The sequence below is a fragment of the Erpetoichthys calabaricus genome, chromosome 17, assembly GCF_900747795.2.
Source record: "Erpetoichthys calabaricus chromosome 17, fErpCal1.3, whole genome shotgun sequence".
In the NCBI taxonomy this organism is placed as follows: Eukaryota; Metazoa; Chordata; class Cladistia; order Polypteriformes; family Polypteridae; genus Erpetoichthys; species Erpetoichthys calabaricus.
The window spans coordinates 64,589,227-64,606,066 of record NC_041410.2 but is presented as its reverse complement, the minus strand read 5'-3'; the positions used below and the strand labels follow the sequence as shown (position 1 = coordinate 64,606,066).

Genomic DNA, 16,840 nt, shown 5'->3' with positions numbered 1-16,840 from the left:
ACAACCAGTGTCTTATGATGTGTTCTCTAACATTAATGTAAATACATTTTATTTACATCTGTAATGACACTCTGCATTCTTTAGACAAAAATATTAAAGCTCTGGTGATAGAAACAAGCCAAAAATGTAAATGTCTAGGAATTGTGTTAGATTTTGAATTAGAACACTTCAAGTTCAAATTTCAAAAGATACCTACCACACACCCTTTGTTCAAATATGACCTTATCCTTTCAGTTTCCCAATATATTCCTTACATAGCTTTTTGCACGTGTGGGTGCAAATTGTACATAAAGTGTGTGTCCATAAGGCCTCCTAACTCAGAGATGGACCAAGTTACTGCTGTATACAAACCAGTAAAACTTTCGGCTGAAGACGGACATATAGGAGGCAATGTAAACCTGTTTCAATGTTGCACAGTTATACAAGTGAAGATTATTTTGGGGTGGGTGGTAATGGGGAAAAGAGTGTAGCTGATTGAACTTTCATCACAACCTTCCTAAACATCTTTAATTAGCAACCACTGCACAATAAGAAGGGTATACATGGGGATAAAAAATGTTTCCTTTTATAAATAGCTTATAAAATGGTATAACTTCATATTTATCTTTCTTCGTTCCATAAGACTACACTGTATTTTTAATAAACAAAGCCCATTGCACCTTAGAAGTGCATCTGATTTGTAAAATGAAGGTGTAGGTGATGTACAGGCACTGGAAGATCCCTCGAGAGAGAAGACACCGGGGTAATGCCACAGAGCGATCTATAACAAGCTGTAAGTAAACAGAAAACAAGGCTGGCGACTTGAGAACACCAACAACCCCCCACACAGCTAGCTGCCCTACTCCCCCCTCTGTCTTCTTTATCGCATCGTTCTCTCCTGAGAGATTTGTAACAAGGGTTTAATTAAAGAAGTTGCGGCCCCTTAATCAGTCTGGAGGCTGCTTAACAAAATATTTACGGGAATAAACAACCAGTGACAATTACTCTTTCACCACTCTAAGGAGCCAACAACCACATTGGCCCAAACATATCCAATCCCGTGACTCAAAATCCCACTGATGGAATGGGAGAGGCTTTTTATTCCATAATAAAAGCACAAAAACATTTACAGTACTCCCCACTGGAGATATATAACAAATCTAGCCAACAGCAAAATTCTGTTAAGGAAGCAACCCATGTCTATTTCAAAAGTACAAAACTGCATTTTAAACTCAATTTTCTGTTTCAGGATAAATGCTATGCTGCTTACAAATTTGCTGCTGTTTATTGAAAATCTCTTCTAAACCATAACCTTCATTTCTTGAAAAGGCTCAGCTAAAGTAGTCATAGGATATACAGGGGGTTAGGCTCAAGTCAAAACCAGTACTGTATATCACATACCCCGAGCTTCAGTTAATTCTCTATGAAATGTTCGCACAACAGTTAAACATATTTCATAACTTTGAAAAATGCCCTCTACCAGGCTCAGAATTACACAACTCATTGTTGCCAAACAGTCACCGGATCCTTAATACTACAAAAAAAAAAAACTGCAATTAATGCTATCTATTAATGTGCAAGAAAAAAAAAAAAGAGGCTTGCACCACCCATAGAAAGCAAGCTTAAGTCTGAGAGACAGTCAAAAAAGGTACAAGGCATTAAACATACTGTATATTAGAGGGAAAAAAAAACAAGTATACAAAACAAATTTCTTCATCTATCATTAAATTTATTTGGAAACAAGACCATGAATCTTAAAAATGAGACATGTATAAAATACCAGGCACACCAAGCAAAAACAACAGCTGCAATATACATGACTAAAAGAAAAAAATAAAAAGAAATTTCACCTTAAATATTTTGGCAAAAGAAAATACTAAGAAGAATAAAAGACCCTCTAAGTAATTCAGTAAGGAAAACATACTTATTTAGATATTCAAACACAAAAGCTCTATGATTTAAATGCATCTCAGAAATCTACATGAAAGAGAGGCCTGGAATGTCATGGGAATTGTTTCACAGATGCATTAAAGTAGCTACTTATGGCATGTCTTGAATTGACACGCAAGGCTACAAAAAATTTTTCTTTTCTTGAATAGACTGCACTCTTTAAAAAATGATCACTGTGCAATGCCTACTGAAATCCATCATTGCCATTAGAAATATAACTCATTATGATTTGTATTAGTTATACAACTGCTAATAAAACCAGCATTATGGCTGTGAAAAAAACAGTGTCACTTTCTTGAAAGTAATCAGAAAGCAGATTGAAAACTTACTTCCTCTAACACTGAGGCCAAGTCCATCTTGTCCTTTGCATGGGCTTTGTCTCTTTCTAGCCAAACAATCAGTTCAGGCTTCTTGTATGGCTTTAAAGCCAACAGGTGAATAATGCGATCTCTAAGTGAACGAGATGTCAAAATACTGGAGGACAGTGTTCCCCTCTTTCCTGCTAGCACTGGGCTAGTGGGAGAGTGTTTCCGAAAAGGAATATTGTCAGGAGTAGGAGGAAGACTTTGCTTTTTTTGCAACTTGATGCATTTACCTGAAAACAGAAGGAAATTAAAAAGTAGATTAAGGGCACTAAAAGCAAATGAACAAGCAACACCTAAAATTTGTTAACACTTAAATCTGCTAAATTTGATTTGAAAATATCACATTTTCAGCATGGGAAAAAAACACTACATTAGATGTGTTAGGATATCTATCTATTACCTGACAATGTTGTGTTGTTGTATAAGATCTATCTCATGTGACCATAAACTAGTAGCTTATCCTAAAAATTGTAAACAATATTCAATGTATTCTGATCTTGTGCGTCACTTGAGAGATGAGTGTCTACCAGGTATAACAATAATAATGGATTCTGACATTATTAGATAGAACCTATATTTAGATGAAGGAGGGTATACAGAGGGTAAAGCACCAGCTATACAAAGCTTATTCTATGCACGTGTGTACTGAAATGATAACCTGGTAGTGAAACCCCCTTAAGTGCAGAGTTTGAAATAGTGATGAGCGAGACAAGTTTAGTTCTGTATAAGGTTTCACAAAATTGATGGCAAAATAAATTCTGCATGTGATAAGGTTTCACAAAATTGATGGCAAAATAAATTCTGCATGTGATTTCACAGTCATGAAATGCAAAAATCTGAAAAGATTTTTTCCCCCTTGAGAACTTCATCCATCCATCCATCCATCCTCTTCTGCTTATCCGAGGTCGGGTCGCGGGGGCAGCAGCTTGAGCAGAGATACCCAGACTTCCCTCTCCCCGGCCACTTCTTCTAGCTCTTCCGGGAGAATCCCGAGGCGTTCCCAGGCCAGCCGGGAGACATAGTCCCTCCAGCGTGTCCTGGGTCTTCCCCGGGGCCTCCTCCCGGTTGGACATGCCCGGAACACCTCACCAGGGAGGCATCCAGGAGGCATCCTGATCAGATGCCCGAGCCACCTCATCTGACTCCACTCGATGCGGAGGAGCAGCGGCTCTACTCTGAGCCCCTCCCGGATGACTGAGCTTCTCACCCTATCTTTAAGGGAGAGTCTGAGAACTTCAATTGAATTGAATTCAATTCTTTATTGTCATGTGTACAAGTACCATGTACAATGAAATGTTTGCTTGCATGTGCCCCCGCAGACAGTGAACATACACAAAAAAAAAAACCCACACACAATAAATAAATGAATATAAATAAATAAATAAATAAAACCAGAATCCTATGAATAAATAGAGACAGTGGCAGAAGTATACGTGCAGGTAGCAGTGGAGGTGACACAAGGTTACTGATTGTTCATGAGTCTGATTGCAGTTGGGTAGAAACTGTTCCTGAACCTGGAGGTGTGCGTCCGAATGGACTTTAGTTGCTTCCCAGATGGGAGGAGGGTGAAGAGTGACAGTGCAGGGTGGCTGGGGTCCCGCCTGATACGGTTCACTTTCCTGAGACAGCGTGTAGTGTGGATGTCCTGGATCGCAGGGAGCTGTGTGCCCATGATCCGCTGTGCTGTGTTCACCACACGCTGCAGAGCTCTGCAGTCCTGAACTGAGCAGTTGTTGTACCAGGATGTGATACATCCTTTAGGGATGGATTCCACAGTACACCTGTAGAATCTGCACAGGGTTGTGGGGGACATCCGGGCTTTACTCAGTCTCCTGAGGAAGTAGAGGCGTTGTTGGGCTTTCTTGACTACTGCTGCAGTGAGACTTGACTATTTAAGGTCATCAGTGACGGTGACTCAGAGGAACCTAAAGCTGCTGACCTGCTCCACAGCCTCACCTCCGATGTAGATGGGGCTGTGCTCTGTTGCCTGTTTGCGGAAATCCACAATCATCTCCTTTGTTTTACTAACGTTGAGGGTGAGGTTGTTGTCCTGACACCATTCTGTCAGGAGTCTGACCTCCTCCCTGTAGGCCGTCTCAACATCCTCGCTGATCAGACCTATTACAGTGGTATCGTCAGCAAACTTGAGGATGGTGTTCGAGCTGTACTTAGCTACGCAGTCATGGGTGTAGAGAGAGTAAAGCAGGGCGCTCAGTACACTGCCCTGCAGGGTGCCAGTGTTGATGGTGATGATGGAAGAGGTTTTTCCATTAATACGCACTTGCTGAGGTCTGCTGGTGAGGAAGTCCTGTTGCAACGGTAGGAAAACTGGAGGGGGTCCAGACTGTCAGGGATGATGTCCTTGATGTGTTCTAGCACCAGCCTCTCAAAGCATTTCATGGCTATGGGAGTAAGTGCTACTGGGAAGTAATCATTAGGGGAGTCTACTTTATTTTTCTTTGGGACTGGGATGATGGCTGTGTGCTTGAAGCAGGTGGGGACAGATGAAACTCTCAGAGATGTGTTAAAAATATCCGTAAAGACAGCAGCTAGCTGGTCGCAACATATTTTTAAAACACGACCCGAGACTCTGTCTGGGCTGGGTGCTTTGCGGATGTTGATTCGGGAAAAAGTCTTCCTCATGTCATCCTCGGAGAGCCTCAGGCTGGAGTCTTGCAGTGCTGTGGGGGGGTCGCACGGGCCTGTCTGTGTCAGCGAGTTCGAAGCGAGCGAAAAACACGTTCAACTTATCCGGGAGTGAAGCGGCGGTAGCTGTGGCCGCATGTGTCCGGGGTTTGTAGTCTGTGATCAGCTGAATACCCTGCCACATCCAACGAGCATCTACTGTGCTGTTAAACTGAGTGTTCAGTTTGTGGGCGTACTGGCGCTTTGTGTACTTAATGGCTTTTCGGAGATCATACCTGCTCTTTTTGTATGCTTGTGTTTCTCCGGAGTGAAACGCACTGCTGCGCTCACGGATCTGCCGGCGTACTTCAGCACACATCCAGGGCTTCTGGTTGGGAAATACGCGTACAGACTTTGTGGGTACGCAGTCATCCACACATTTCCCGATGAAGCCTGTGACAACTGCGGCATACTCGTCCAGATTCTCAGAGGACTCTTTGAAAACATCCCAATCCACAGATTCAAAGCAGTCCCTAAGTTTCTCCTCCAATTCTGGGGTCCAACAGTGCACCTCTCACAAGACCTGCTCTGTGCGCTTCAACTGCTGCTTGTAAACAGGGAGGAGCAGCACAGAGCAGTGGTCCAACGTATTAGCACCCCTGGTGCGACAGGAGACGTGTTGGTAGTATTTGGGGTAAATAGACCTGAAGCTTGCTTTGTTGAAGTCCCCGGCAATGATAACCAGACCTTCGGGGTGTGTGTTTTCAGAGTCCATAATGAGGCCGTACAGTTCCTTAAGTGCGGTGCTGGTGTTTGCTTGCGGAGGGGATGTAAACTCCCTAGGCAGGTAAAGCGGCCGGCACTTGATGATCAGACACTCCAGGTCCAGTGAGCAGCTTTGTGAAATGACTTCCACATTCGTACACCATGCGTTATTGATGAGGAAGAATACCCCGCCACCCCTTTTTTTACCCGGAGTAGACGGACTGATCAGCGCGGTGGATACAGAAGCCGTCTGGCTGGACAGCCGAATCCGGCATGCAGGCGGTGAGCCATGTTTCTGTGAGGCAGAAAACACAACAGTCACACAGATCTTGCTGAAAACAAAGTCTACCACGGAGATTGTCTAGTTTGTTGTCCAGAGACTGGGCATTGGCCAGGAAAATGCTAGGCAGTGGAAGTCGCAGTCCTCTGCGTTTCGTCCTCGCTTGGATCCCGGCACGCCGGCCACATTTTCTTCTCCGCAACCTCCAGGCGTGGTCGGGTGGGTTGCGTCTGCCACCTTGTTCTCGAGTTATTGTGGCGAGCAGCCCCTGGTCGATAACTTCAAAAGTAGTGACTTGTGCCTTTGTTGCTCCAATGTTTACCAATGTTGTACGGTCATACTTAATAAAAAAGTGAACAGGCAGTACAAACAGCGACAGTAATAAAATACAGACACAAAAACGAAAAGTCTGCGAGGAGCAGCACATAACACATCGTCTTTCTCCGGCGCCATGACATCACTACTCAACCTTCTAAGTTTACTTGCATTTTTCAGACTGCTGCATAATATTGACGACATACAGAACATTAGCAAAATCAATTATATTCTATGGCTCTTGTTCACTACACTGCAGAGGACAGCTGCTAGTTTTCCTCAGGAAAACTCATTTACATGAGAGTCCCATCCCTTGTTATTACATAGCATTTGCCCTTTTCTCCTCCTGGATTTCTGCAGACAAGTCTGAGGATATGAATGCTCCAAGCACACTAGATGAATGTTACAAATATTCTTTCTGTCTTCAATGGATGTTTAGGATTGTGCTCATTAAGAATGTCATCAAAAGTGGCAAAATGGGCATTATACTTCCAGAACAACATCAGCTCCAAGATCAACAAAACGTCTACACCCGACAGGAACTGGATTGAGTGACTGAGACGATCTCGGCCACAGTCTCTTCCTTATCCACTCTGGAAAAGTATCCATGGCCATTTGTGGTGTAGCAGGTCCTACAGCTCAAGTCAAAAAAGGCCTATTTTTAAATAAATAATCGCTGCATTCGTGGCTTAGAGAGGGGGCATGGTATGTGTGGCCAGAGCAGTCCCGGGTGATTTGTGATGCGGATGGTCCTCACTTAAGTGCACAGGTGAGGAGTCATCCGCATCCGTAAGTGGTGCCGGGAGCTGCTAATCGCCACAGCTGATCCACGTCCCCATAATAAATAGAAGCGCGAGGCAGCTAGGAGGGGGAAGAAAAAAGGAAAAGATGAACAGAGGTTGCAGGAGAAGAAGGCTGGAAGCAGGTAGAGAAAAGCTGGTGCAGGAGAGCAAGCAAGCGCAGACTTGCGCTGATTGCGGGCAGCTGAGCAGTGAGCCTGGGTGTTTGGCCGGCACCCCGGGAGCAATTGATTGGGGTCGCTACCGCTGAGCATTTTGTGAGGAGCAGGAGTGACCGGAAGGAGGATGGCTCGCAGCATAAGGCCGAGAAGGCAGCAGGAGTCGGGACTTGGGACGTGAAAGCCCCAGCGTAAGAGCCCTGTAATTTATTGAATGCTGGCACAGATGGACTGGTGTCTCAACTGGGATAGAACATGAAATCTTACTCAGCAGTAATGGATGGAAAAAGTGGACGCAAGCACATGTCCCAGTCAGGGAGACAAAATAATGGATGGGTTGGGGGAGAACATGTATCAGAAATGGACCATCCCATAATACGACAGGTGGCAGTGCACCTCTGGTATGATCCCTGTTTGGACACCCGCAGTATGCACACGACCTGGAGTTCAAAACAGCAGCCTGTTGGGGTCCTTGGGTGCCGCCAGAGGGTACGGTCAGTAGAACAATTCCCTGTTTTGTGGCGCTTCTGCCAGGCCCTAAAGTGCTTCCATTGTGCAATGCTGTAGCAGAAGTAGTACTCCCAGGTCGGGCAAAAAAAGTAGTTCATCTGCCTCATTCAGGGAGATGTATTTGGGAAGCTGGGGACAAGGTTTCCTGGAGGAGAATGGAGGGAGACAATTGGAATTGTGCTTGGGATTGCTGGGGTGTTGAAGGTACAACCTGGTTACTTTTGTATGATTAAATATACTTTATTTGAACCCTTGACTGTGTCTGTGAGCTTGTGTCTAGAATCGGGGGGTACGAATCAGTGGCTCTGTGGTACCCCCTAGTGGTTGCATGTATAAAGCTTATTTTTAAAGCAAAAGTAAATAATTATCAAAAATAGATTTCTAAAAAATAAAAGCTGGAAAAATACCATTTGCAAAAGTATTGAGACCTCATACATAAATATTTAGCAGGGTCTCCTATTCTACCTAAAACAATTTTAATTTAAGGTAAGTTTGAATCAGTTTACTATACTGCTTCTTCTTGGCAGGTTTTCTGTGGATCATTCAGGTTGGTTGGATGGCGACTCTAGGCTATAATTTTCAAAAAGTATCACAGATTCTCAACAGGGTCGAGATCAGGAGTTTGACTAGGCGATTGTTAGACATCTTTGAGCAACTCCTGTGCTGTCTTGGCATTGTGAGAAGTTTGGGATAGTTGTCTTGTTAGAAGGTAAACCTCTCCAATTCCTCAGTTTCTCTACCAACTGTAAAAGGTTCTCTTACAGCATTTTCTTATATTTAGTTCCATTCATTCTTCCATCAACCTTAACATGATTCCCAATCATGACAAACAAACACCCATATAAGCATGCTGCCACCAATATACTTCATGAATAATGTCTTTTCAGGCACAGGCAATGTTGATTCTGTGCTACACACAGCACTTTAAATTTTAACCAGAAACTTTTTTTTTTGTTTCATCTGACCACAAATTCATTTCCAAAATCTTAAATGCATTGTTGCAAATTCCAGATGTACAGTATCTTTTTATGAATAATCCTGAGTTATGGCTTCTTCTTCCAAAAAGGCTACTGTTATGGAGAGCTCTTGATATTGAAGTTCATGCAAATGTGCCCCAGTTTCAGGAATTGACTTCTGTGGTATATAAGAAGTGATGGATGGCTTCTTTACTGTTTTCTTAAAAGTCTGTCTTGCTTGTGTGCCAAATTCTGACAGACTACCTTCTTTGCACAGAAACTGGGTAGTGTGATACCTCTTCCATTTCTTAATGATGGATCAAAAAGTGCTCACTGCGATAACCACATATTTTTGTATCCTTTTCCACAACATTTGTATTTCTTTTTCGCTTACATTAGTGGTATGCTGTTAAGTTTTATTTTCAAAATGGGTTTACAACTTGGCAAATGACCTCTACAAACAGTGATTTTCATATCCACAAAATGTGATCTTTAATCTAATTGTTTACTAGTAGAAACTATATTTTATTAGTTCAAAACAAAAGGCAAATGTGTCTTGTTTTTGGAATAATTTGCCACTTTACACTTTTGGAACTTAAAACATTTGAATACAAGCAGTGTTTTCCAGTTTTTATCTTGTAGGAGTATACTTTTGACATTTTGTTTTCCTTTAGCTTTAAAAATAACTGTTAGAATGCTTAGGTTATCAATAAGAATGTTTTTTGGAGGAATGTGTAACTTTTAGTATCCAAAGAATGGTGAGGATTTTCATGGAGTTTCAATACTTTTGCAAGACACTAAATATACATGCATATGTTACATTCAATGTATGCTATTGTATTTAGTCTTTCAACTGTGCCGTTCACTTGCGGTTATTATTGGCACTGTTCATGTGAAATATGCACATTCGCTCCCTTGTCAACATGCATTTTCTGCCAATAGTCTTCAATCCTACATCTGAAAAACTACATGTTACATGTTCCAAATAAATGTTCAAGTATTAGGATCTATTTACAGTCACTATAGAAATGCAAGTGTGTGTAAGTCAACACCGATATTGATTTATTTAAAAAGACATAAGAACCATGCCTTGATATACAGGCATCAATATGTAAGTAACTTATGGGACTAATACTATATAATCAGAGGTGCACATAACTGGTACGCATGCGCGACAAAAATTGTACATGCATAACGTCATCTGTGTCCCTATGGCGCCGGTGCGTACCTGACGGTCAGAGAGGGCATCAACACCTCATGTTGCTAATATACGTTGTTTTCTTTTTGGTTTTGATTATCTTGTGTTGCCAATATGTCTAAAAAACAACAGACATTAAGCAGCTACTTTGGCGTTTTACCACCTGCAAAGAAACAACAAGCCGAGCCAGAGCAGGAAAAAAAAAGTTTTTTCTGAAAAGTGGCTCCAAGATGTGCCGTGGCTTGAAGCTAATGATGAGCGCACTGAAATGTGGTGTAAGTTGTGCCACTCGCATCCACATATCACAGACAAAACAAGTGCCTTTTACAGAGGCTAAAAGAATTTCAGTCATCCGTTATTTCACAAACATGAAAACAGTAAGGAGCACATGAATGTAGTACAAACTATTTCTAATAAACATGTTAGTCAGGAAGAAATTTCCACTCGCCCTCTTGGTAGATGGCGAACAAAGGTAAATGAAGAACAACGGCAAGCTCTGTGTAATATTTTTCTCCTTGCCTTTCATAAAGCTAAACACACTCGTCCCCTATCTTCCTATGCTGAAGATATTCCTTTACTGGAGCAGCTAGGAGTAAATGTCGGAACTTTGTATCATTCACGTGAGGCGGCCACACGGATAATGCAGACCATCACTCGCACTATCAGTGCGGAGTTGAAAGCAAAGTTGGAGTCTGCTGAATTTTGGGGACTGAATTTTGATGGATCGGAAGACATCATTAAAACCGAGCAGGAGATCATTTTCATTGTGTCTGTGTCCAACATCGGGCAGTTTACCATGGAGTTCCTTGGCCTAATCGAACTGGGTGCTGACCGATCTGCACAGGCTGTACCAGACTGACTCGTTAAAACTTTTCCAGGAAGCAGGCTTGGACAACTGGAAGAGAAAGTTGGTCGCCGTGTGTACAGACGGAGCTGCTGTTTAACGTCGGTATATACAATGGCATTTTTCCGAAACTACTGCAACTGGCCGCAGTAGGAGACTCCCTTGTGCACATTCTGTGCACTGCACACACACTAGAAGCTGTGGTAAATCAGCTGATCGCAGCGCTCCGTACTGTGAGACCTTAAAACTGCAGCAGCTTGACCACGGAGCGATTAATTTACAAAAAGGTGGAGCAAAAAATACGGCTGTGCTTAAGAAGTTGTGTGAAATTGGGTAAATTTCATAATATCAGATGGTCTGCATGGAGGCATGACACACTGCTAAAAATATCAAGATTATTGCCAGCCATTAAAATGCAACTGCCCACTAGTGATAACAGTGACTTACAGCATATCTGCACAGACCAATTTCAGTGTTTTCTGGGCAACGTGCTTGACATTGGCAAGATTTTGAAGACCACATCCATTGTGTTTCAGAAGGAAAAGCTGAGCATTGGAGAATGTAAGGATGAATTCACGGTGGCCATAGGACAGTTTATAGTGGCCTTCAGCATCAAGCAAAAAAGTGTAGAGCATATACTGTTTCTAATGCTGATGATGACAGGGACAAGATAAACTTACTCAGGGTGTTAATTGAGGAGTTTGGAATCAGATACGACTCACTGAAGTCATGTGATCAAATCTTAGTATTTGATCCTTCAGCTTGGCCTCAGGAAATACAAGATTTACATTGCTTTGGCAACACAACAGTTTGTACCATTCTTCAGAATTACGAAGCCACACTGAGTCTTGACAAAGACAACTGTCACAGAATGGATGCACTTAAGGCAAACAGGGAAACGCTTGGCAGCATCCTCTGTGTATGACTTGGTCCAAATAATAAATACAAGCAATCCAGATCTTTACTGAAACATTGTCAAATTGGTTAAACTATCTCCAACACTGCCTTTGAGCAGTGCAGCCTGTGAGAGGGGATTCTCAAATCTTAACATAATAAAAAACAAGCACAGATCTCGTCTGTCACATGCTCGCCTCATTGCCCTAATGCACATCCACCAGTCAAAGACCACCACAGAGACATCTGACCCAAAACCAGTGATTGAACTGTGGATGGAGACAGCTAAGCGAAGGCTTAACCAAGGAGAGGGAGATGCATCTGCAGCATCATCATCTACCATGCAGGAAGCTGAAGTAGAGGACTGTGAGGTAGACAGCGAGGAGGACAGTGAGGAAGGTGGCACTTATTAAAACCTTACTCTGTATAGAGTGATCAGGTATTTCTGATTCTTACCTCTTTTTAAACTGCTGCTATATTTTTATTTTATTATTATTGTTGTTGTATCTGTATTTATATTTTACCCTAATTCTTTACCTTACTGTTAAATCTGTTATAGAAATTGTTTTATTTCAATTTGTTCAATTTCTTTGGCAAAACTGTTTATGGTCATGCCAATAAAGCTCTTTGAACTGAATTGCATACCAAACTCCATCTGATGTTACTCACTTGAGTAACTCACTGAAAAAGTTATGTGCACCCCTGTATATAATTATAACCAGAAAATACAAGGAAATATCATAAACGAAATATGCATTTAAACCAAAATAACTTCCATGAAACGGGCTTAAAAAACAGCATATTTTTGGTGACATTTTGAATTAAACCTATAATCCACATATAGAAACACATTTCTATATAGCATTTTTTCCTTAAGAGAGACAGACCCTAGTGTGGGTGTGTGTGTGTGTCCATATCTATAATGTGTGTCACTTTGTCTAAATTCAGCAAGACAGTGCATTTTAGTCTGCAGGCTTCATTTGGATACATACTCTCAGCGGAACATTGCAAGGAAGACAACAAAGACACTAGAGAGCGCTGCTGTCCTCATGGGAAATAACAGAAGAAACAGCCCCTAGCAAAGAAGCCAATCTTGTTATCAAAACATACAAGGAAAAGAAAAATATGCTACAAAGGGATTAAGGCCAGACAAGAATGAATTTAGGGGCTTGGACCTGCTGACTTTGAGCACTTTTTTTAAAAAGAAAAACCTATGTCAAAAAACGTTCCAAACAGCAAACAACCAATTTCTTATTAAACCCAAACAACCCCACCCAACTGATCATGTACACCGAGAAATTCAAAGGGGACCACCTTTAAACATTTTTGTGTGTGACAAAGTTAGTCACTATCCAGAATTATAATCACTCTTTGGTTTTAGGTGACATTTAAAACAATCAAAGGACTTCATAAACTATAAGTTATTTTTGTGCTTTATGTATCATGGTAAGAATTGTTTCATATTCTTTAATTGGAGTTAGAAGTCATACATATAACTGACGATTTATTAAACTTATCTGGGATGTAATCTATGACAAAGAAGCACTTCATCTCTTCCCTATTCTTTAGGTAGTTAAAGTAAGAATTGTGCAACTTAAAACACATTTAAAGTGATAAGCTTGGCATTTTTATGCCAAAGTCCAAACCCCTCTAACCCTTCAATGTGAACATTATTTTGCTCCAAAACTTATTTTTTCCCCAATTATATTTTCACATTCAATGTGTTTGTATTTTTAAACCATTTTAAAATTAATGTTGTGTTAGATATGTACCTCATCATATTCTACTCCAGCATGACCAATTTACAAAAAACACCCGCATCACTGACTTTGAAAATGGAACATGTACATACTGTATTTGTCCATAGAAAAAATATTGTCAAATGCCTGTGATTAAAAATTAATTCTAACTCTGTTTTGCTGTCAAAATGCAGGGTACAATCCAAGTATTTGTTTTACATTTGCACTGGGAAATACGCATTTTATTTTTAACTGTATAAATAATATTTCACTTAGTACCATCCATCGCCAACAAACATTTTAAAAACTTAAGACTCAAAATATCTTGTATTTCTTACAATCTCAATGAATATAATTATTTTTACAAACCACCTTAACAGGTAAGCAATTAATTTACTATATCTTTGTGTTCTTTTTGAAATAAAGATGTTAATTTACAGTGAATCATTAGGACTCATTTTAAAATTTTAAATCATAATGCTAGTGACAACTGGTTACATAAAAGAAACATCAAGCTTATAGATTCTGAACATGCATGACTCTATAAAACAGCAACATAGCTCTGAGAGAGATTTAAAGGAGTGATTTTAATACAATATAGCAATTCAAGTGTTGGGGGGCATTTGGCGAGAGCAATAAACATCTTTTGCCAGAAATCACTTGTCTTTCAAAAAGATGCATAACATGTTACATCATTACAATCATCAAAAGTTGTTAAACAAAGCTCTAGTAGGACTTATGAGTATCAGAAAACATATCAATGATAGACAAAGAAAATAAAATACTGTAGCAGGACTTGAAGCTAGACAGATCTCATGCAGAAATAAAGCTTACACTCACAATAAATACACACTTGCAGAGAATATCAAGATATGATGATCAAAAATCCAAGACTGTACCTAATGAATCAAAACTAATGGGGTAGAAGTGTAGTTTTACAAGACTTAAGAGTTCATGCCAAGTACTTTTTCTATATCCCTGTTTATCAATGGACAAATAAAAAGACAAATTAGTCCAACAGAAATAATCAGCTGCAACATTCAAATACAAGTGGTAAAACACAAACCATGTTTTATCAATGTACATTACTATAATTCACTGGAGGACAAAATAAATAAATATATTTGTATACCATATTTTACTTATAATCTACTTGAATCCACATTTGTAATTTTACTGATAGCTACACCTATTGTCAAAGCCAATAATTCTGCCATGTCACCCTTCCTTATACTGCAATGTCTAAATGAACTTGAAAAACCTATACTGAAAAAAGGATAACATGGAGCATTAATGTTATACTAGCCCAGTGAATATTATTACAATACACACCCTCTGGTAAACCTAAAAGCAATGCATACACAAATCGGCACAGATTTGTCAGTACATAATCATGTCAGTACATAATTCAAGAGTTTATGCCATGAAGCAGAAAATGACCTGATCCCACTTTTGAACAACCGTTTATTTGAGTGATTAACTAGAAAACAGTCATTGGTATATTGTAAAAAACATAAATGGTATTTATAGAACTGAAAATGCAGCATATGCTGGAAGTCTGCAAAAAAACCCATTTATTTATTTATTTAAAAAAAAAAAACACTTGTATGAATCTGCATACATGTATCCAGGAAGGAATGTTGTTCATTATGACTTGGCAGAAAATGGTCTCCAACTCCAAGATTTCAGGCTTAATCTTTACTTTTGACTAACTTTGTCCTAGCTAATGAGTACTCCAGTTAAAGTAAACAACTGCAGTATAGATATAAACTTGTAAAGTGCTTCAGGATGACCACTGCACAAAAAGAACAAGTGCCTGTGTGTCTGAACAGTTGTAATTTCTCTGCTATCAAACAAATGGCGCATCAAAAATATTAGCAATGCTTTTACAAATCCTGTACCAAATATGCTGCCAAGACACAGCAATCAGACAGACACACTTCTTTGCAATCTCTAATGCTGAGGTCTATGTTTATTACTTAGATTTCAACCCATTTAGACTGGTAGAACTGCTAGTTCTAAAATTTCATATTTTGTTACAGTTACAATCAATAATCTGATCTTGACAACACCAATAAAATACAAGATCATAATGGCCTTCATAAGAAATTAAGGCTTTGATAAGTAATATAACAAAATGATACAGGAAATTTTTAGTGCATCAGAAATCACAATTAATTCACACCTAAACATTCACTCCAGAAACGTTCACTATAATTTGAATAAATCAATAACTAATTTAGATGGATATAAAAAATAGGTAATTTGAATTAATCAATATAGCAACTGCAAAATTAAAACTGGGGAAACAGAGTGTATAACAAACTACTAAGGCCTTCAGACTTCCTTTAGAACAAATGTAATTTCTCCTACAGTGTTCTTAATTGTGTCAGTGAGTCAATAAGAGGAGATGGAAAATTTCTACTTTTATTTAAAAACTGAGAAAAAAAGTAGTATCATTAATTGGTAGGAATGATACAGACAGGAGCAATATTTGGTTACTTTTTAAATTAGTGTGCAAAGATTTTTTTTATGTTGAATCAGCATGCACGTTATAATTATCTTTAACATCAGTCTATCTTTTAAAACACACACTTTAACACTATGAAACCTGTTTTTTTTCCAACTTATAATATATCAAAATTAAGATGGTCTCTAGATATGGTGGTGAATAATAAGAAGGTAATTTATTACTTTCTTTCTTGTAAAATTTACTACTGAAATGTGTTATTCACAGGCTGTTACAATACAATACAATTTAGTTTTATATAGCCCAAAATCACACAAGAAGTGCTGCAATGGACTTTAACAGGCCCTGCCTCTTGACAGCCCCCCAGCCTTGACTCTCTAAGACGACAAGTAAAAACTCCCCAAAAAAAACCTTGTAGGGAAAAAATGGAAGAAACCTTGGGAAAGGCAGTTCAAAGAGAAACCCCTTTCCAGGTAGGTTGGGCGTGCAGTGGGTGTCAAAAAGAAGGGGGTCAATACAATACAATACAATACACAGAACAAATCCTCAATACAGTATAGAGATAAAAAGTTTAGTAGTACGGAGCAGTTTAACTGTTCTAATTGTTTACAAGTTGTTTTTTTTTTTTTATCATTTTTTCAGTAACTTATTGCACAATAAAAAATGCTTCTGGAAGAATGATTGCTAGAACTAGAAAGTATGCTTTAAATCTTTATGCTGGTTTCCAATTAAGATTTGGCTGATTTCAAAATTCTTTTTTCTAAAAATAAAGTTTAATGGCATCAACCATACTTAAATTTACCTGTGCATCCAAGACTGCACATTATGTTCTCAAGATGTTGGTCTATTAAGAAGTCCAAGGATTAATAAAGCAGTGAGAGGCTGAACTTTCAGTGGTGAAAAATTGCAAAATACATTATCTTGCAGCACCTAAAGTCCTGAAAGCGAAATTCAGAATCACTACAAATGACGGCAGCTTGAGTTGTACATAT

General features: G+C 39.6%; 1 protein-coding gene across 1 annotated transcript in view; it reads right to left on the bottom strand.

The window, feature by feature from the left end:
- The window catches only part of LOC114667288 (RNA polymerase II elongation factor ELL2), an 85,376-nt gene that overhangs the window by 22,955 nt on the left and 45,581 nt on the right, over positions 1-16,840 (bottom strand). The window contains exon 5 of the mRNA XM_051920226.1: positions 2,259-2,524. Within this exon, the coding sequence (XP_051776186.1) occupies positions 2,259-2,524 (266 nt within the window). The remainder of the gene's footprint in view (positions 1-2,258; positions 2,525-16,840) is intronic.